The sequence below is a fragment of the Cetorhinus maximus genome, chromosome 17, assembly GCF_964194155.1.
Source record: "Cetorhinus maximus chromosome 17, sCetMax3.hap1.1, whole genome shotgun sequence".
NCBI classification, from domain to species: domain Eukaryota; kingdom Metazoa; phylum Chordata; class Chondrichthyes; order Lamniformes; family Cetorhinidae; genus Cetorhinus; species Cetorhinus maximus.
The window spans coordinates 19648713-19669567 of NC_135895.1; the positions used below are offsets into that span (position 1 = coordinate 19648713).

General features: G+C 44.4%; 1 protein-coding gene across 2 annotated transcripts in view; it reads right to left on the reverse strand.

The window, feature by feature from the left end:
• The window catches only part of bcar3 (BCAR3 adaptor protein, NSP family member), a 164100-nt gene that overhangs the window by 63686 nt on the left and 79559 nt on the right, over nt 1-20855 (reverse strand). Inside the window, exons 1-2 of one of the 2 annotated variants that reach the window (XM_078560803.1) lie at nt 16874-17115; nt 10795-11119 (exon numbers count right to left, since the gene is read on the reverse strand). In XM_078560803.1, coding sequence (XP_078416929.1) covers nt 10795-11111 — 317 coding nt within the window. In that variant the 5' untranslated portion in view covers nt 11112-11119; nt 16874-17115. Of the gene's footprint in view, nt 1-10794; nt 11120-16873; nt 17116-20855 lie in introns of those variants that run through there. The other variant, XM_078560802.1, reaches the window with a different exon arrangement.

The following is a 20855-nucleotide window of genomic DNA, read 5'->3' on the forward strand; positions in this document are numbered from 1 at the left end:
GGACTAATTCCAAAGTCTACATTCCACTTAACGTCTACAATACAGGCAATGCTGCTATGTATAGTATTGTGATCAGTTCTACACACATACACACAGCTCATCTCCCACACAGCCTCAACAAACACATATTAGCCAACGAAGTCCCAATAATTATCCAAGTATTCAGAAATAGCTCGCCTCCCAATCACAATCTCAGGGATTGCTTTGGGCACTCGCCAATTGGCAAAGTGTGAGTACTGGTTTCACAAGACATAATGTGTTTTCCTCTGGCTAATAATGTGGGAACTTTATTTTCGAATATCAGGATTAGGTCATAGCATTATTCTGCATGGTGTGATTCAAATTGTTTCATGAAGTTTAAAACCAAGTACAAAGTGTATTAAAGGCCATGGAGAGAGAGAATATAGAGTAGATTTACATGGGTCTAAAAAAATGATATTATGACAAAAAAGCTCAAGGTACTGAAGGTTATTCTGGTGCAAGGGTGGAAACAGGCACTAAACAGGTGCTGTTTTAATAAGGCACACTTGTTTGAAAGTCTGATTTTAATTTTGCTCCTAATTACCAATCACCATGATTTAACTTGCCTAGAGATGCTGAAATAAACGCCTTTAGGTCTACCCAAGCACTGATTAGAAACAAATTTTGTGAAGCAGTATATGTAGGCCCCGCTCACCCACTCCCACTGAAGGCGTGGCCCCAAGATAGGACAAAATGACATTAAATCCCCTAAGTGTCCTTAATCTTTAACCTCCTCACTCACTTTTCGATTTAGTTTCAGGTTGTTGTGATGAGCATGCAGTCTTGTGATTTCCTCCTCTTTTCTGCTGGAAATGTTGACTCGTTGCTGGGGGTACAGTTCTAGAGGTGATTCAAGCACCTTGCCCAAGTGGCCATTCTTTAACTGAGAATCCAATGGTATTACCAAGCTGTTCAACACGTGGAGGGCATCACGTTGCCACCATTTATCAAAGGCCAATCTTCCCCATGTCAACCCAGGGGCTCTGACGCCCAAGTGTGCACCAGCTGAGACCAATCTCCTCAGCACAAACCAGGATGAAGTTGCCAAAGTTTCATTCATAGAGACTATGGTTCAATGCAACAATGGTTGTGCCTTTGCCCACTAAATTTTAAACAACTCAAAACGCTGATGGGACACAGTCTGCAATGAACTCTCATTTATTCACAGGTGTAACGTGTCAGCAGTGGGGGTGGGTATATCACAGAATCACACAGTGCAGAAGAGGCCCTTCGGCCCATCGAGTCTGCACCGACACATGAGAAACACCTGACCTACCTACCTATCTAATCCAATTTACCAGCGCTTGGCCCATAGCCTTGAATGTTATGACGTGCCAAGTGCTCATCCAGGTACTTTTTAAAGGATGTGAGGCAACCCGCCTCCACCACCCTCCCAGGCAGTGCATTCCAGACCGTCACCACCCTCTGGGTAAAAAGGTTTTTCCTCACATCCCCCATAAACCTCCTGCCCCTCACTTTGAACTTGTGTCCCCTCGTGACTGACCCTTCAACTAAGGGGAACAGCTGCTCCCTATCCACCCTATCTATGCCCCTCATAATCTTGTACACCTTGATCAGGATGCCCCTCAGCCTTCTCTGCTCCAACGAAAACAACCCAAATCTTTCCAACCTCTCTTCATAACTTAAATGTTTCATCCCAGGCAACATCCTGGTGAATCTCCTCTGCACTCCCTCCAGTGCAATCACATCCTTCCTATAATGTGGTGACCAGAACTGCACACAGTACTCCAGCTGTGGCCTCACCAAAGTTCTATGCAACTCCAACATGATCTCCCTACTTTTGTAATCTATGCCTCGATTGATAAAGGCAAGTGTCCCCTATGCCTTTTTCACCACCCCACTAACATGCCCCTCCACCTTCAGAGATCTATGGACACAGACGCCAAGGTCCCTTTGAACGCTTCCTTGTCAAATTACTCCTTCCAAAGTGTATCACCTCACACTTTTCAGGATTAAATTCCACCTGCCACCTATCTGCCCATTTGACCATCCCGTCTATATCTTCCTGTAGCCCAAGACACTCAACCTCACTGTTAACCACCCAACCAATCTTTGTGTCATCTGCAAACTTACTAATCCTGCCCCCCACATAGTCATCTATGTCGTTTATATAAATGACAAATAATAGGGGACCCAGCACAGATCCCTGTGGCACGCCACTGGACACTGGCTTCCAGTCACTAAAGCATCTTTCTGTCATCACCCTCTGTCTCCTACAACTAAGCCAATTTTGAATCCATCTTATCAAATTACCCTGTATCCCATGTGCATTTGCCTTCTTTATAAGTCTCCCATGTGGGACCTTGTCAAAGGCTTTGCTGAAATCCATATAAATGACATTAACTGCACTACCCTCATCTGCACACATGGTCACCTCCTCAAAAAATTCAATCAAATTTGTTAGGCATGACCTCCCTCTGACAAAGCCATGCTGACTATCCCTGATCAAACCTTGCCTCTCCAAGTGGAGATAGATTCTCTCCTTCAGAATTTTCTCCAATAGTTTCCCTTCCACTGACGTGAGACTCACTGGCCTGTAGTTCCCTGACTTCTCTCTACAACCCTTCTTAAATAGCGGAACCACATTAGCTGTTCTCCGGTCCTCTGGCACCTCCCCCGTGGCCAGAGAGGAATTAAAAATTTGGGTCAGAGCCCCTGCGATCTCCTCCCTTGCCTCCCTCAGCAGTCTGGGACTGAGGATTTGTCCACTTTTAAGCCTACCAACACCTCCAATACCTTGTCACTCCCTATATCAATTTGCTCAAGAACCTCGCAGTCTCTCTCCCCGAGTTCGATACCTTCATCCTCATTCTCTTGGGTGAAGATGGATGTGAAATATTCGTTCAACACTCTACCGATGCCCTCTGGCTCCATCCATAGATTGCCCCCTTGGTCCCTTATGGGCCCTACTCTTTCCCTGGTTAACCTCTTCCCATTGATATACTTGTAGAATATCTTGGGAATTTCCCTACTTTTACCAGCCAGAGCTTTCTCATATCCCCTCTTTACTCTCCTAATTGCTTTCTTAAGCTCCACCCTGCACTTTCAATACTCCACTAATGCCTCCGCTGATTTGTTTCCCTTGTACCTCCTAAAAGCCTCTCTTTTCCTTCTCATTGTATCCATGTATTGGTCATCCATGGTTCTCTGGGCTTGTTACTCCTTCCTATCACCCTAGAGGGAACATGTTGAGCGTGTACCCTCCCCATTTCCTTTTTGAACGCCCCCCCACTGTTCCTCTGTAGATTTCCCCACAAGTAGCTGTTCCCAGTCTACCTTGGCCAGATCCTGCCTTATTTGACTAAAATCCGCTTCCCCTCAATCCAAAACATTTTTTTGCAACTTGTCTATTTCTTTGTCCATAACAAGCTTATATTGTACCATGTTGTGGTCACTGTCATTAAAATGCTCCCCCACCACCACCTCAGCCACCTGTCCAGCTTCATTCCCCAAAATTGGGTCCAGCACTGCGCCATCCCTTGTTGGACCCTCTACATGTTGACCTAAAAAGTTCTCCTGTACACATTTCAAGAAATCCACTCCATCCAAGCTCTTAACACTATGTCTATCCCAATTAATGTTGGGAATGTTGAAATCACCTAATATAATTACCCTGTTGTTATTCTATATGTCACGTAAAAGCACAGCTCGTAAATCAAGAGTGGGCACAGGAAAACAACCAGTTTCCAATTCCCATTTACAGCCAGTCTTTTACCAAGTGCATGTAACATAGCATAATTGGATAGTAATGTAATGTTGCTCTTGTAAGAACGAGAATCACAGAATCACACAGTGCAAAAGAGGCCCTTTGGCCCATCAAGTCTGCACTGACACGTGAGAAACACCTGACCTACCTACCTAATCCCATTTACCAGCACTTGGCCCATAGCCTTGAATGTTATGATGTGCCAAGTGCTCATCCAGGTACTTTTTAAAGGATGTGAGGCAACCCGCCTCCACCACCCTCCCAGGCAGCGCATTCCAGACCGTCACCACCCTCTGGGTAAAAAAGCTTTTCCTCACATCCCCCCTAAACCTCCTGCCCCTCACCTTGAACTTACGTCCCCTTGTGACTGACCCTTCAACTAAGGGGAACAGCTGCTCCCTCTCCACCCTGTCCATGCCCCTCATAATCTTGTACACCTCGATCAGGTCGCCCCTCAGCCTTCTCTGCTCCAATGAAAACAACCCAAGTCTTTCCAACCTCTCTTCATAACTTAAATGTTTCATCGAAGGCAACATCCTGGTGAATCTCCTCTGCACCCCCTCCAGTGCAATCACATCCTTCCTATAATGTGGCATTATTTCAAAATTGAAGAGAACAAATGAGACTGTCTTGATTATCAATCAAGGAGAGGTGGCACATGTTTAAAAATGGCTGAATATAATCACCTGGCTTTTAGTCTGCAACAACTTATATTTACATAGCACCTTAATGAAACATCCCAAGGTGCTTAAGTCTGAAAACCTGAGCCCTCCATCCACCACCACCCCCCCACCCCCCACCTCCATATAGGGGAGATGGTGGTGCAGTGGTAATGTCACTGGACTAGTAATCCAGACACCCAGGATAATGCCCCGGAGACATGGGTTCAAATCCCACCATGGTAATTGGTGGAATTTAAGTTCAGTTAATAAAACATGGAATTAAAAAGCTAATCTCGGGAATAGTGACCACCAAGCTATCAATTGTCATAAAAACCCATCATGTTCACTAATGTCCTTTAGGGAAAGAAATCTGCCATTTTTACCCGGTCTGGCCCACACGTGACTCCAAACCCACAGCAACGTGGTTGATTCTTAACTGCCCCCTGAAATGGCCTAGCAAGCCACTCAGTTCAAGGGTAATTAGGGATGGGCAACAAATGCTGGCCTTGCCAGCGATGCCCACACCCCATGAAAGAATAAATTTAAAAAATTTAAAACAATTGATATTTCATACCCTGGCCCAAAAGAAGTGTTATTTTATTATAATTTTTTTTTATTTTGTGCAGAAATAAAGCAAATCAAAAAGGTGAGTGTTGTTTATTAATATTCTGGTTGGGGAGAAAGATAAATTAGCATTAGATCATTTCTTTGAGGTCAACAGCCAAGCGGTGGTTGGCTGGCATCAGCAATATTACACTGTACTTTTGGGAAACCGCTGTCAAATCAATGCGGTATAACAAGCTATAAATATACCTTTGAGGTTGGGACTGTGAGGCATGGTGCATACATTCTCCCGAATAGAATTCTTAGTGGTATCAGAGGGGAAATACATCAAAGACGGAGGAAAATCTAAGTCATTTAATGGGCTGTAGATAAGATTATAACAGCAAATTATGTGTATTTTGCTTACTCAGAAGCATGGACTTTGTGTCATCAGGTTTATTGTAAATTGGTTTTGTGGCTGGTGATGAAGCATTTATACTCCAGGAACATTTATGAGCATAAAGATTAGACTCGTCATGCTTCTTGTTTGAGTATAATTTTGAGGTTTCTGAAATTTGCCCTCTTTCTCCATAAAGCTTCAATGGAAGATTCAATGTCCATTCAATATAGATCATATCTGAACACCCCTGGTCATTCCACTAGTAGCACTGCTCCAAAAGGAGACACCAGCCTAGAAATTATCCTGATGATATGAGTCTTCTTATGAGACATCTCATTTTGTTAGTCCAATTCACTCATAACATGCTCGCTGACCTACATTGACTCCCAGTCCATTAACTCAATTTTAAAAATGTCATCCTTGTGCTTAAATCCCACCATGACCTTGCCCCGCCCTATCTCTGTAACCTCTTCCAGCCCTACAGTCCTCTGCGACCTCTATGTTCGTCCAATTTAGATCTCTTGTGCACCTATATCCTCACCCCACCACTGGCAGCTGTGCCTTCAGCTGTATAAGCTCTAAGTTCGGGAATTCCATCCCTTAACCTCTACCTTGCTCTCCTCTAAATCGCTCCTTAAAGCCTATCTTTTTGACCAAGCTGTAGGCCACCCTGTCCAAATGGTGGTTGTATTGTTGTACGCCACCAACCCCTTGGCTCAGTACCAATTGTTGTCTGATTATGCTCCTGTGAAGTGCCTTGGGACATTTTACTATATTTAAAGGTGCTATATAAATGCAATTGTTATTGTCATCACTACTTCAATGCTGGAGTAGTTTTGTTCAAAATAACCCTGATTAAAGCCCGTGCGAAAATAAGGAGAGGGTCATAAGAGTGTGTTAAACGTTCCTCTGCTAATGTTGTCAGTAGTGATGTGTAGGCTATGGTGCCCAGGGCACAGATTTATGAAAGAACTGACAGCTTCTCTTGTGCAATCTTTGACAAATTCATAACGGTACAAACTCGCGGCAAGACGCTGCCTTCAGCCAGCCTTTGAAAGCCTATTGGCATTGGCCGCTCTTTCTTCTTTCGCTAGCCTTTCTGGCCTTCTATGCATCCTGGTTGATCTTGCCACGCAGCCCCTGTGGCTAATCTGTTCCTAGGCCATTGATGCCATTCACTAAGAAGATCAGACAGTGGCCTCGAGTCAGCTCTTCCTGATTTCCCCCCCTAGTTCCTCCCGCTGTCCATGTGACTGAGGTCGACTGGCATTGGGGATTGAACTCGCCATGTCTGCTGATGTCTCGCTCTTAAGCTCTTTGAAGATATTCAGCTTTAAATTCATAAGTTAAATTTCTCATCAGGGTATGGGAAAACCAAACTCAATTCTGATACCAGTAGTTTCAGTCAGTGACTGAGCATTACACCAGATCTTGTGACCGCCAGTCAAAGCCAACATTCTCCGTGATAGACATACAATCTACCCTTCTGCTCAAAATATGTGGATTCCAGGATTTGAGGTGGAACATGTTAGAGTAGCTTTTCCAGGCTCTTTGCCTTTTACCTTTGTACACACGGAAGGAATTATCTCCTATTTTAGAATTAAGGTGGCTTAATTGGCCCAGAAATTTGAATAGCCCCATAAACATGGTACACAAGAACACAAGAAATAGGAGCAGCAGCAGACCATATGGCCCATCGAACCTGCCATTTAATACGACCATGGCTGACCTTTGGCTTCAACTCCATTTCCCTGTCCACTCCCCATATCCCTCAATTCCCTAAGACACCAAAAATCTGTCTATCCCAGCCTTAAATATAGTCAACGATGACGCACCCACAACCTTCTGGGGTAGAGAGGTCCAAAGATTCGCAACCCTTTGAATGTAGAAATTTCTCCTCACCTTAGTCCTAAATGATTGTCCCCTTATCCTGAGACTGTGGCCCCGTGTTCTAGTTTCCTCAGCCATGGTAACAACCTCCAATGTACTTTCACTGCCCCTTCAGAACCTTGTTTCAATGTGATCATCTCTCATTCTTCTAAGCTCCAGAAAATTTGAGCCCAATTTACTCAGCCTGTCATCTAGCGAGCCTTCTCTGTGCTGCGCTATACCACTCTGCCACTGTCTGTAGCCTGCTTATCACACTGAAATCATTCAAAGTACAGTAAGGCTTTCTCTTATTCAGGTAACAGATAGGGCTCACTAAAAGTCCATTAAGTTAAAAACAAAGTGGAGCACTTCAGAGTGAGACTTTGAAAAGCAGCTCTCCGCATCCCCCGCAGGCATTCAAAGGCTAATCTATCTAACAGTGGTGGGTTATCTGGGGAGCTAAAACTCATTCCATTACTCACAGTAACATTCCTTGCCCATGATAACATCTGCACCTACTGCTCATCAGACCAAATATTCAACTTTGGCAGCAAGAAATCTCCCTTAGAACAAGAACAGCTTTACGCAACTTATTACAAGTACATTAAACGTAAAAAAAAAACCATGCCACCCATTCTGAACTTGCTTTTGTGCATAATTGGTCGTGCTGATGCGATACTGAGACACGTTATAAAGGCAGTATATAGATGAACCAACTGGTTCCCCCCCAGCTAAATATAGGACTTACTTTTCATTCACTTTGTAGCATAAATACTTGTTCAAGGAACTCTGACCCCAAGAAGCTGTAATGTCACTCTGAATGCCACCTCAAGGTGGCACATATCTATACCTCAGTTTGAACACACCAGTAACCCATCCTCTCTCCTGTGCAGGAGGTAGCTCAGCGATACTTGGCCTAATTCCCCACCTCTTGTGTGACCACTGTAAAACCTCACGGTAATAAGAATCCGTGAATAAACAAAGTGAGATGGCAGCAGTGCGCCTGGCAGTGCAGAGTGTCACTAGGGGAGGTGCCCCTCCCACACTGGCATTGGGATGGCATCACCAGCCAAGCAAGGTAGGGTTGGCCACTCTCGGTCACCGATGCTCTGAGATATGCTGCACAGTGTAAGTGGGGTGAATTTCAGAGCTCCTGCAGGTTATTTAAAACCTGCATGTTTGTGCAGTGATTAACTCAATTGCCAAAGGCTATAAATAAGGAAATCATCTCAGACCTGGACACACTACAGTTAACCTTCTTGTGCCAGCCAACACACTATTGTATAGAATTCCATGGAATCCACAGAAAAATCAGGTCATTCGCCCCCACTATTCAATGCCAGTATTTAAGTTCCACACGAGCCTCCTCCCACCGTTTCTCTCGATCAGCATATCCTTCTAGTTCCTTCTCCCTCATGTACTTATCCAGCTTCCTCTTAAATGCATCATATTCTGCTTCTTTGGAAAGTGAAGAAAGTGGTCTAGAGACAGTATTCTCTCACAATGTGAGATACGAGAAAGAAAAAGGAAAGAAGAGCAAATTAACTTGCAGTTATATTCCCCTGCTCCTCTTTGAAATAGTGCCATGGGATCCTTAATGCCCAGCTGAGGGGTCTCAATTTTACACCTCAGCTAAGGACAGTGCAGCACTCATTCAGCACGCCACTGGAGTGTCACAGTGCTCACTCTCTGCAGTGGGATTAAAACCCATGACTTTCTAACCCAGTATCAAGAATGCTATAATGGAGCCACAGCTGTCAACTTCCCCATAACTGGGTTATCAACAACAAGTGGACCACTAGAGAGGTAGGAAGAGGGTAGAGCACACAAAGGGCGAGAGTGCCAGAGGTTGGAATGACCAGAGAATGAGAAGAGTCAGTGATTCACAGAATGGGACAGTTACAAAGTGAAAATGTTTGATAATATGTCAGCCTCAACCATTATTTCTACTGGTCTTTACCATGCAGTACTTAAATGCTCTTTGCATATAAACCTGGAGACATGATTTTCCAAATAGAACATTGCACAATGCATGTGTTCAGCCTGACAAGCAAACCTGCAAGGACCTGCCAGTGGCAGAGATCAGTGCTAACATCTCTAAACAAGCTATTCCATCTTAGCCAAGGTTCAGTTACTGATAAGCTGCAGCAGAGGTAAGCACACAGATTACTCGAACTGAAGGTTCACAGAAGATTAAGACAAATAAGAAGACCAAGGAAAGAAAAAATACAAGCAAATAACATTGTTGCATTTTATACACATTTCTCTCCTGAAGGCAGTGACTTGTGTTGAGGTACGTATCTTGCAGTCACCAATCACATGCCTTCCACTAGCTCACACCTCACTGCTCCTTATGTGTCAGCCTGGGTAGGTTATTCAATCACTGGGGAAACAGAGGGAAGGTGTTACCGGAAGGTCCAATTCTATCTTCTCCCAACTCAGCAATCCACTTCGCAACAGAGGTCATTAGGTACTCATTCTAACAACTCACCCTCTTAAATACCTGAGTTAAATCACCCCTTAATCTTCTATACTTAACCACCCTCTTGGGCTATATGGCCCACAGTTGGGGGGTTCCACCCGGGGAAATATGAAAAGGAAATACGCTTAATGATTTAACCAAACTGCTATACTTTGAACAGTGGCTGAGTAACACAATTACCTCCAGTTCCTGCACCATGCATACGGGCTAAACTATATTGGTGATGGGTCAACACTAACCTTTAATGCAAAACAAAACTATGTTTGACTCAGAATATTAAAACAAATTGACCTTAACTATGTCCTGCCTATTTTATTAAAATAAATCTTTTTATTGCAAGATAAGAAACCAAGAACAGGGATGGAGCAAAGGTATTCAGATTAGAATTCATTTGGATGGATCTTGATGTTATCCATCTAGCAGAGTGCTGAAGATGGCAGAAACTGTGTTAGTCCATGAACCCTTTCTCCCCATGCTACTGATGGTTCAACAGCTGCACTGGGAGTGACCCAGGACAGTGACCGCCTTATTCCTTGAAGGAATGGGGCACAATCCAGACCGATACATGGAGAGAAAGGCCAGTGTGACCATTTCCTTTGCTTGGCCAACTGGTTATCTGGTGCATGCAGAAACCCATCTCTGTGTTTAAGAGTCTCTGAGCCGTGCAATTGCATCCCCAATATGAAACGCACAGTCTCCCAATAGGAGCAGGCCCCACCAACCTAACCCCGGGGAGTTCATGGACAGATTGGCAAAGCATAGTTTATAAATCTATAACTCTTGCTCTTGACATGCTCACGGCAATATTGGCTAATTGGTTAAAGTGTCAAAGTTCAAACTGCCCACAGAACCTCTGGGAAGGGAGCAAAGTGTAGAGAAACATTTTTTTTCAAAGGTATTTGCATAGAACAAGGAGGAGGCTCCATCAACGTCTCAATGATGCAGAGTCTAACATGAGTGCAAAAGTTAAGGATGAAACATTTGCAAACATCTTCGGTCAAAAATACTGAGTAGTGATCTTTCTTGGCCTTATCCTGAGGTGCCCATCCACCCTGAGTGTATTGACTTAACTAATGCCATTATCAGTTACCTGGAACGAAATTCCGTGAACTCTTGTAACGGATGTTCCTCAATGACATCATAAGACAAAGACGCTTTGCGTAATCGGGTTGGCAAAGACTGAGGCTGATTTTCTGTGGGACTGTACATGCCACTAGGTATCACAGATACCTTCCCGTTTTTCTTTCTTGGCAGTGTGCCATGAATGGAAATACTTTGGAGTGAGCTGGAATGCTGACTGGTGAGAGGGCTTCCAATACTGAGCGTCTCCATCGCCGGTGTGAGCGAACACTTATGGCCAGCTTGGATCTTGCGAGGCAAGCTTGCATATTTTCCTGCGGCCATCATCTTCAGCTCTGCATTTAGAAAGACAAACAGACACTATTAACAAATCAGGCAGCAGTTAATCATTGCACAAAAGAAGCTATTAAGATTTCAAGCTAATTAGAGTCCATTAGTGATAGCTAACAGCAATGACTAACAGCTCACTCTACCATCGTTCTTTTAGCAATTCCAAAAGACACAGCAACTTCTGAAAATCTGACTTGACAAGAGGCTTCAGAAGGGACTGATACAGCAGTGATGATTTTGTCCTATTCTGCTGTTTTGGGTTAGGCTAAAATAAAAAGCTCTCTTTGTGCTCTTCTTCTATGCCATCAGTGCAAATACCTTTAAAAAAAAAGTTTCTCTACACTTTGCTCCCTTCCCAGAGGTTCTGTGGGTAGTTTGAACTTTGACACATTGACCAATTAGCCAATATTGACGTGAGCATGTCAAGAGCAAGAGTTGATGGTAGCATTGCTAACTTGACTGGATTATCTTGATAGTTCCAGCGATTAAAGCTGAATCTCCCAGATACTTCAGGAAGCAATCCGGGGGAAAAATCAGAGGGGAAAATAAACAAAATTGTGTTTGTTTCATTTTCTTTGAACACTCTTAATTTATTGGTTTATATGAATATATTGGTGTATGGCTCAGTTGATAGCGCTCTCAAGGTTCAAGTCACAAGGTTCCGGGTTCAAGTGCCACTCCAGGGGTTGAGCACAAAATACAAGGCTGGCACTCCAGTGCACTACTGAGGGAGTGCTGCACTGTTGGGGCCATCTTTTGGATGGGGCCCCATCTGCCTGCTCAGGTGGATGTCAAAGATCTCATAGCACTATTTTAAAGAGCAGGGAAATTCTTCCCAGTGTCCTGGCCAATGTTTATCCCTCAATCAACATCACAAAAACCGATTATCTGGTCATTATCACATCGCAGTTTGGGGGAGTTTGCTGTGTATAAATTGGCTGCGGTGTTTCCTACATTACATCAGTGACTACATAGCAGAAGTACTTCATTAAGGTGTTCAGTGGTGATGAAAAGCACTATATAAATGGAAATCTTTCTTTTGTTTCCTTTTATTTTAGACAGCGGGGCAGGGAAAGGCTGGTTGATGGACAGCCAAGATTTATCCAATTGGATAACAAAGGGAGTCATTTTAATCCTGAAAAAATGGCTGGCTTTGGGTTGAGTGGGAAGTGAAAAAGGTTAAAAATTTCAAAGCCAAACTCAAGCCACCTTGAAACCGCCCACTTCTGGTTTTAACAGGGACGAGATCAGGAGCAGCCAACCAACCTGCTGTCGACAAAAAGGTTGATTGTTATCGCCCATTAAAGGAGGCTGTGTGCCTCCATTTTGACATAATTACTATTTTTAACTGTTTTTCAGTCAGGTTTCCTGAGGTGGTTTCCCACACCTGAGGAAACATGGCAGATAAAAGGTGAGATAGGCTGGATCTATCAGGTAAGTGCTTTGAGAACACTTGCAGGCTTCCTGACCATAACTCCAACCCACTCCAATCCAAAACCAGGCTCCAGTAAATATCAGGGCCAAAGAGTCGGTTTGCTTTCATCTTGGCTTGAGAAGGTGGTGCGCTACAAGGTTGGATATGTCAGGTGACCAATGATCGGAGCCTGGAGGCAGGGGATCATGACTGACATGTCAGTTGACCAATGGTGGGAAGTGTAGAGGCAGAACAACAGGATGGACATGTCAAGTGACCAATGCTTGGTGCCTAGAGGCAGACCACGATGGACATGTCAGATGACCAATGGTGGGAGACTGTAACTGTGAGATCTTGAAAAACCTTCCATTGCGTTGGCTGGGTGAGGGGGTTCCTCACTGCCCAAGACAAGGTCTGCACAGGATAGTGTTGCAAATTCCAAGACAAATACACATTGGCTGGTATGGGATGCCGTTCCATCACTGTCGCTGGGTCAAAATTTGGAACTCCCTCCCTAACAGCACTGTGGGTGTACCTACACCACATGGGCTGCAGCGATTTAAGAAGGCAGCTCACCACCGCCTTCTCAAGGGCAATTAGGAGTGGGCAATAAATGCTGGCCTAGCCAGCAATGCTCACTATCCTTGAAAGAACAAAAAAGTTAACATGGTGGTGTGTGCTGCCTGTAGTTGTCACTGTTCCTAGCTGACTGTCTCCTTCAAACATCACCCAATCTCCACCCACCAGTGCTTATGTATTTAAGCAAGGGCTTTCAGAATATGAACACTGTGCTAATATTTCTAGTGATCACGCTGAAGTAGTTACTTTTCTTGAGTCCAGGCAATTTCAGCAGCAGGCTAATCAACTGTGAAGGCAGCATAGTCAAACCCAACCTCCGCAACAAATCTCCTAGCTTTCAAAATTTACTGCACGCAATATAAATTTTCTTTCAGAGCCCCACGACTTTGGCTTCATTGTTGCAGCAACAGTGAAGCTACTGGTGTCTGAGCAGACTGGAGTTGAGAACGAATCACTTATCCTAGCGATCACAAGGACATAAGAAATAGGAAAAGGAGTAGACCATTCGGCCCCTCGAGCCTGCTCCGCCATTCAATAAGATCATGGCTGATCCTCTTGTGTTTCGATTTCCACATCATTCCCATCTATCCCCGATAACCTTAGATTTCCTTGCCTAACAAGAATCTATCTACCTCTGCCTTAAAAATATTCAATGTCCCGCCTCCACCACCTTCTGAGGTAGAGAATTCCAAAGTTGCACAACCCTCAGGGAAGAAATTTCTCCTCACCTGTGTCCTAAAAGGGCGACCACTAATTTTAAAACAGTGGCCCCTAGTTCTGGACTCACCCACAAGAGGAAACATCCTTTCAACATCCACCTTGTCAAGGCCGTTCAGGATCTTGTATACTTCAACCAAGGAGTAGGATGCACCATTAATTTCCTTTCTCACGTGCAACTGGATGTAGAGACAACTCCTTAAGTGTATTTGCCTTCAATTAGACCACCTGCATCTTAATTCCATTTACTTGCCCTGGTTCCTTACCTGACAAAACAATTATTCTCAGTTTTGAAATGTTCATTTGGCCCTCCCCTCAGCAACAGCAGCTTTTTGGGAGGAGAGATCATCCATTGCTGCCCCAACTGGGATTGGCAAAACTTGAGCACAGATCAAATCACAGCTGGGATCTTCCTGGGTTACAGGGCTCAGTAGCCCGTCATCAGACAGCGCAATACACCCACCCACTCAATGCTGGCAAATTGGAATGCCGATTTCAAGGTTCCTTTAGCTGCTTGCATTCCTGCTGCGCACGTTAGTCAGATTCTCGGGACATCAGAATCTCCCTGGAACACTTTGGAAGGAGTAATTTGACAAGGAAGTATTCAATGAACGGCATGACACTAGGAAGTTCTGAGGAACAAAGGGACCTTGGTGTGTAGTGTCCATAGATCTCTGAAAGCAGAGGGGTATGTTAGTGGGGCGGTGAAAAAGGCATATGGGACACTTGCCTTTATCAATCGAGGCATAGATTACAAAAGTAGGGAGGTCGTGTTGGAGTTGTATGGAACTTTGGTGAGGCCACAGCTGGAGTACTGTGTGCAGTTCTGGTCGCCACATTATAGGAAGGATGTGATTGCACTGGAGGGGGTGCAGAGGAGATTCACCAGGATGTTGCTTGGGATGAAACATTTAAGTTATGAAGAGAGGTTGGATAGACTTGGGTTGTTTTCGTTGGAGCAGAGACGACTGAGGGGCGACTTGATCGAGGTGTACAAGATTATGAGGGGCATGGACAGGGTGGAGAGGGAGCAGTTGTTCCCCTTAGTTGAAGGGTCAGTCACAAGGGGGCATAAGTTCAAGATGAGGGGCAGGAGGTTTAGGGAGGATGTGAGGAAAAACTTTTTTTACCCAGAGGGTGGTGACGGTCTGGAATGCACTGCCTGGGAGGGTGGTGGAGGCGGGTTGCCTCACATCCTTTAAAAAGTACCTGGATGAGCACTTGGCATGTCATAACATTCAAGGCTATGAGCCAAGTGCTGGTAAATGGGATTGGGTAGGTAGGTCAGGTGTTTCTCATGTGTCGGTGCAGACTCGATGGGCCGAAGGGCCTCTTCTGCACAGTGTGATTCTGTGATTCTGTGAATTGTCTCCCAGGAGTTGACCCTGTTACACCTGGGCTCAGCTATTCCAGTGGCCAAACTCATGCATCAAGGATCCGAGATTCTGCCACTAGAATAATGAAACTGGATAGCGCGGTGTAAAGGCCTGGAACAGGCCTCCCAGAATCCAACCTCAACCAGCGTCAATATAAAAGCAGCTTCTGTCCTTCTGAGAACTTCAAAAGTCAAACAGAATCATTTTGGGGCCATTTCATAGAGCAAAATAATCTGCTCTTAAAAAAAAACATTTCTTGGTTCTGTCTTTTGGTTACACTGTCTAACCACCTGTATCTTTCCAACGCTACAGGATGCTTTTAAACAATAAATTACAGATCTTTAACTTACAACATTTGGTTCACATTCGATTTACGTCAAAATTTGCATCTAGTTTGCTGACACAATCAGTATCAGAAGCACATCCAAACTTGTTCTTTTTCTGCTAGTTAAAGTTCTGAAGCAGATTTTTATCATTACAGATGGAAAATAGACCAAACCTTCGCCACAACTTTAAAGCAAATCCCAGATAAGCTTAGTTGAAACTGGGAGAACAAATTGCCACCATTTTATGAGCTCAGAACAAACTTTCAGACTCTAGGGCACTTCAACCTACACAAAGAACCGTTACAAAAAGGCAATTCATTCTGTGCAGAACAATGCTGAGGGGAACAATGTTTTCTATGGTGTCACACTGCAACCTACACTACACTGCTGCCTTTTCATACTGAACTGGAGAAAAATTTCTCCCAAACTCTGACACCCCCAAAGGCTTTTATTTCTAAAACCAGCTCCTTCCAGAAGGTTTCTGAAGGTGTACTTTGGTGAACACGCACTGGTGAACACCTATGCATCTTGCAACAATCCACTAGAAATCAGGTCTGCTTCCTCGGCTACTGAAAGAAAGCATTAAGCGTCAAAGCTTAAAGAAAAAAAATCTCCATCCGTGGGGTTGGTAACCCTGACGCCCTGTTGATTTAAGCGCAGTATTCCCCTGAGCTGAGAGTTTGGGAGATTCCCGGCAGTACTGTCTAGGGAAGGGCCGCAGTGACAATACAAGTGAGGCAATAAACACTAGTCACACAAACGTGTTTCATCAAAAGGTTAAGCATTTCACACAGACAGAAATTCAAATCCTGGCTAGTTTGCGTACTTTTTTTTTGGACATTAGGCAATATTTAGCCAGCCACATTCACGAGGACAAGGACACAGGGCGTTTACGTGAACCGTGACCTTCACCAGGATAAAGGAGACAGCCAACAATCATCACTATAGGGCACCTCACATTAAGCCAATGACAATCACTTTTACCTTTTACCAAATGTTAAGGGCAGAAGCAGCAACAACATGACAAAAATACAAGACAAGATTTTACAATGCATCAAAACATTAACAAGTTAAACCAGTAAATAATGGTCACATCAAGGTACACATCAGAAAATAGTTGTTAGGACACAATTTCAATCTAAGAAGAAGAAAGCAGCACTCAAAATGAAAACATTTGTGCCTTAAAGAAGCAACCTTTAAGCTATCATCTCTCAACAGCTCAGCTCCTGCACAATGTGCTTTCACTGAACTGTCCAAAGAGAAAACAGATGGGTTCTTCATGGGCAAAGACACAAAGTTAACAGAAACTTTCAACGACAGCTAACTTGAGAACCAATATCGACCTACCTCCAATAAATGGTGAGGGCTTTTTTTTTCAATGGAATTCCACACACTGATTCCAGTGTCTTTCACACAACTAAAGCTGTGTGCGCACAGCAAGCTGAGCCTGAGGCTCTCTGTCAGATTACACATCAAAGCACTGAAGAATTATTTATGAAGCCTTGCTTCCTTTTCTTACAAAGCACCTCCACCACCCTCCGTCTCTCTCCCCCTCTCCACAGCCACAGATTCAAAGTTGCTGCTGCTGCTACTGTAGAGCATGAAGTTCCAAGAGGCACTGCTCTGACGTAGGATCTGCTGCTTCCCGGCCACACCCCAGTGTGGGCACTGAGGAACCCAGTCAGAGCTGCACATCTGACCAGCAATCACTATAAATCTACTAGCATGTCACTAAACGTACTCAAACCATACCTCACCATTCCACAAGCAATTAGGGCCCTGCCTGTTTTGATAAAACCAATAAAGATTGGCACCTACAGGAAGAAGGCTTCACAAGTGTACCCCCCCCCCACCCCCCTCTAATACACACACACATTTAAAGAGGCACCACAAATGTAATTTAAATATAAGGACTAATTAATAAAAGAAGGGCTAGAGCAGAGAAATGGGACAGGCTGTATTGCAAGTTGCATGGACACATTGGCCTCTTTCTGTGCCCTTATGACTATTTAAAAATTTATTCTTTCCAGATCAACATTTGTTGCCCATCCCTAATTGCCCTTGAACTGAGTGGCTTGCTAGGTCATTGCAGAAGGCAGTTAAGAGTCAACCACATTGCTGTGGGCCTGGAGACACACATAGACCAGACCCACATGTGGTTGATGGCAGATTTCATTCCTTAAAGGGCATTAGTGAATCAGACAGAATCAATGATAACTGTCATGGTCACTATCACAGAGTAGCTTTTTATTCCAGGTTTATTAATTGAATTTAAATTCCACCAGCTGCCATGTCGGGATTTGAGCCCATGTCCCCAGAACATTAGCCTGGGCTTTGGGATTACCAGTCCAGTGAGATTACCACTATGCCACTGTCTCCCTTAATGACTCAATATTAACTGCCTATTTCAGCATCTACATTGTGGAGAATGTTTCTCCCCTCTGCTACTTGCATTTTGTCTTTTTTTATTTTGACCACTTTGAACGAATAAAGTGGTCAAAAATAAAGAACACTGTGCCAAGTTAGGCTGACAATACAAACCAAATGATGTAATATTGTCCAGAACCACTGAATGATACAGCACAGTTCAAGGCTAATCAGCCCATCAAGTCTGCATCATCTCGTCTCATCCCACTCTCGTTACCAGTAATTCCTGCTTCCTGAACGTTTACCACGTGAAGTACTGAGTCATGCAGATCAGAAAAATCCCAGGTTCAATTCCCAGTCTGGAACGGGTTATCAATTTGAGTTAAAGCGTCAACTTGGTTACATCTGCCCCTGCGCAGAACCAGCTGGGGACATGTGATACCTTAAACATTACAATCTTGACAGCCGTTGCTGATCAATGACTAGAGGAGGTAGAGGCCTGTGGATACCACACTGATGGCCTGTTTGCACTTAAGAGTAGGGGATGTGGGAAAGGTGGGAAGAGAGGCAAACAAAGCTGGCAGTAGCTGCTGACATGAGACGCCATTGCAGCAAATGTGGTATAATGGGAGCCAGGACTGAGTCAAGGTCCAGAGCCTTTGAGAAACAGTGAATTGACATCCATTTTCCCCAGTCAATCACACAGTTCTAGCAGAGCACCATTTCGAGACACTGACTCTGTGTATTCTTTCCAATAGAGCAAACAGGGAAATGACTGCATTGAAGATAATATCAGTTGTAGCGCTTAACCACTCAACACAGCCAATAGAGCAAAATAGCAAAATAATAATTCAGTGATCTTGTTAGTGATAACGAGCATTGGGACTCTCAGGATGTTTCTATAAATGCTATAGCTACATAAGAACATAAGAAATAGGAGCAGGAGTAGGCCATTCAGCCCCTCCAGCCTGCTCCACCATTCCAGCAGGTCATGGCTGGTCTGATTGTGGCCTTAACTCCACTTTCCTGCCTGCCTCCCATAACCCTCAACTCCCTTGTCAATCAAACATCTGTATAGCTCAGCCTTTAGTATGTTCAATGAGCCAACCTCCACTGTTTGCTGGGGTGAGAATTCCAAAGACTACTGACCCTCTGAGAAAAGAACTTCCTCCCCATCGAAGAACATAAGAAATAGGAGCAGGTATAGGCCATTCAGCCCTTCGAGTCCACTCCATCATTCAATGAGATCATGGCTGATCTTCTATTTTTTTTAATTCATCCACAGGATGTGGGCTTCGCTGGCTGGGCCAGAATTTATTCCCCATCCCTGGTTGCCCTTAAGAAGGTGGTGGTGAGCTGCTTTCTTGAACTGTTGCAGTCCCTGTGGTATAGATACACCCACAGTGCTGTTAGGAAGGGAGTTCCAGGATTTTGACCCAGTGACAGTGAAGGAACGGTGATATATTTCCAAGTCAGGATGGTGAGTGACTTGGAGGGGAGCTTCCAGTTGGTGGAGTTCCCATCTATCTGCTGCCCTTGTCCTTCTAGATGGTAGTGGTTGTGGGTTTGAAAGGTGCTGTTGAAGGAGTCTTGGTGAGTTCCTGCAATGCATCTTGTAGATAGTACAGACTATTGCCACTGTGCATCGGTGGTGGAGGGGGTCAATGTTTGTGGATGTGGTGCCAATCAAGTGGGCTGCTTTGTCTTGGATGGTGTTGAGCTTCTTGAGTGTTGTTGGAGCTGCACTCATCCAGGAAAGTGGGAAGTATTCCATCCTGACTTGTGCCTTGTAGATGGTGGACAGGCTTTGGGGAGTCAGGAGTTACTCGTCACAGGATTCCTAGCCCCTGACCTGCTCTTGTAGCCACAGCATTTATATGGCTAGTCCAGTTCAGTTTCTGGTCAATGCTAGCCCCCAGGATGTTGATGGTGGGGGATTCAGTGATGGTAATGCCATTGAATGTCAAGGGGTGATGTTGGATTCTCTCTGGTTGGAGATGGCCATTGCCTGGCACATGTGTGGCGTGAATGTTACTTGCCACTTGTCAGTCCAAGCCTGGATGTTGTCCAGGTCTTGCTGCATTTGGACATGGACTGCTTCAGTATCTGTGGAGTCATCAGTGGTGCTGAACACTGAAATCATCTGTGAACGTCCCCACTTCTGACATTATGATGGAAGGAAGGTCATTGATGAAGCAGCTGAAGATGGTTGGGCCAAGGACACTACCCCGAGGAACTCTATTTTCAAAGCCATTTTCCTGCACTATCCCTGTATCCCTTGACGTTTTTAATATGTAGAGATCTATCGCTCTCAGCCTTGAATATACTCAACAATTGAGCTTCCACAACCCTCTGGGAGAACTCTCTGTCTCAAATGGGAGACCCCTTATTTTGAAACTGTGTCCCCTAGTTCTAGGTTCCCTCATGAAAGAAAACAATCTTTCAGCATCCACCCTGGCAAGTCCCCTCAGCATCTTATATATTTCAGACAAGTTGTCTCTTACTCTTCTAAATTCCAGTGAACACAAGCCTAGCCTGTCCAGCCATTCCTCACAAGGGTACCCGCCCATTCCAGGTACTAACCTAGTAACACTTCTCTGAACTGCTTCCAGTGCATTTACATCTTTCCTTAAATAGAGACCAATACTGTACACGTGCTCCAGATGTGGCTTTACCGATACCCTGTATAACTGCAGCATAACCTTCCTACTCTTGCATTCAATTCCCCTCGCAATAAACGATAACATTCTATTTGTTTTGCTAATTACCTATTATACCTGCATACCGACCTTTTGTGATTCATGCACTCGGACACCCAGATCCCTCTGCATCTCAGAGCTCAGTCGAGCTTGTAACATGCCTCATTTACACTCAGTCGAACGACATACATTCATATGCAGGAACCAATTAACTGCAAACAAAAGGGGTATGTTCAATCCTTGCACCTTTTTTGCTGAGAAGG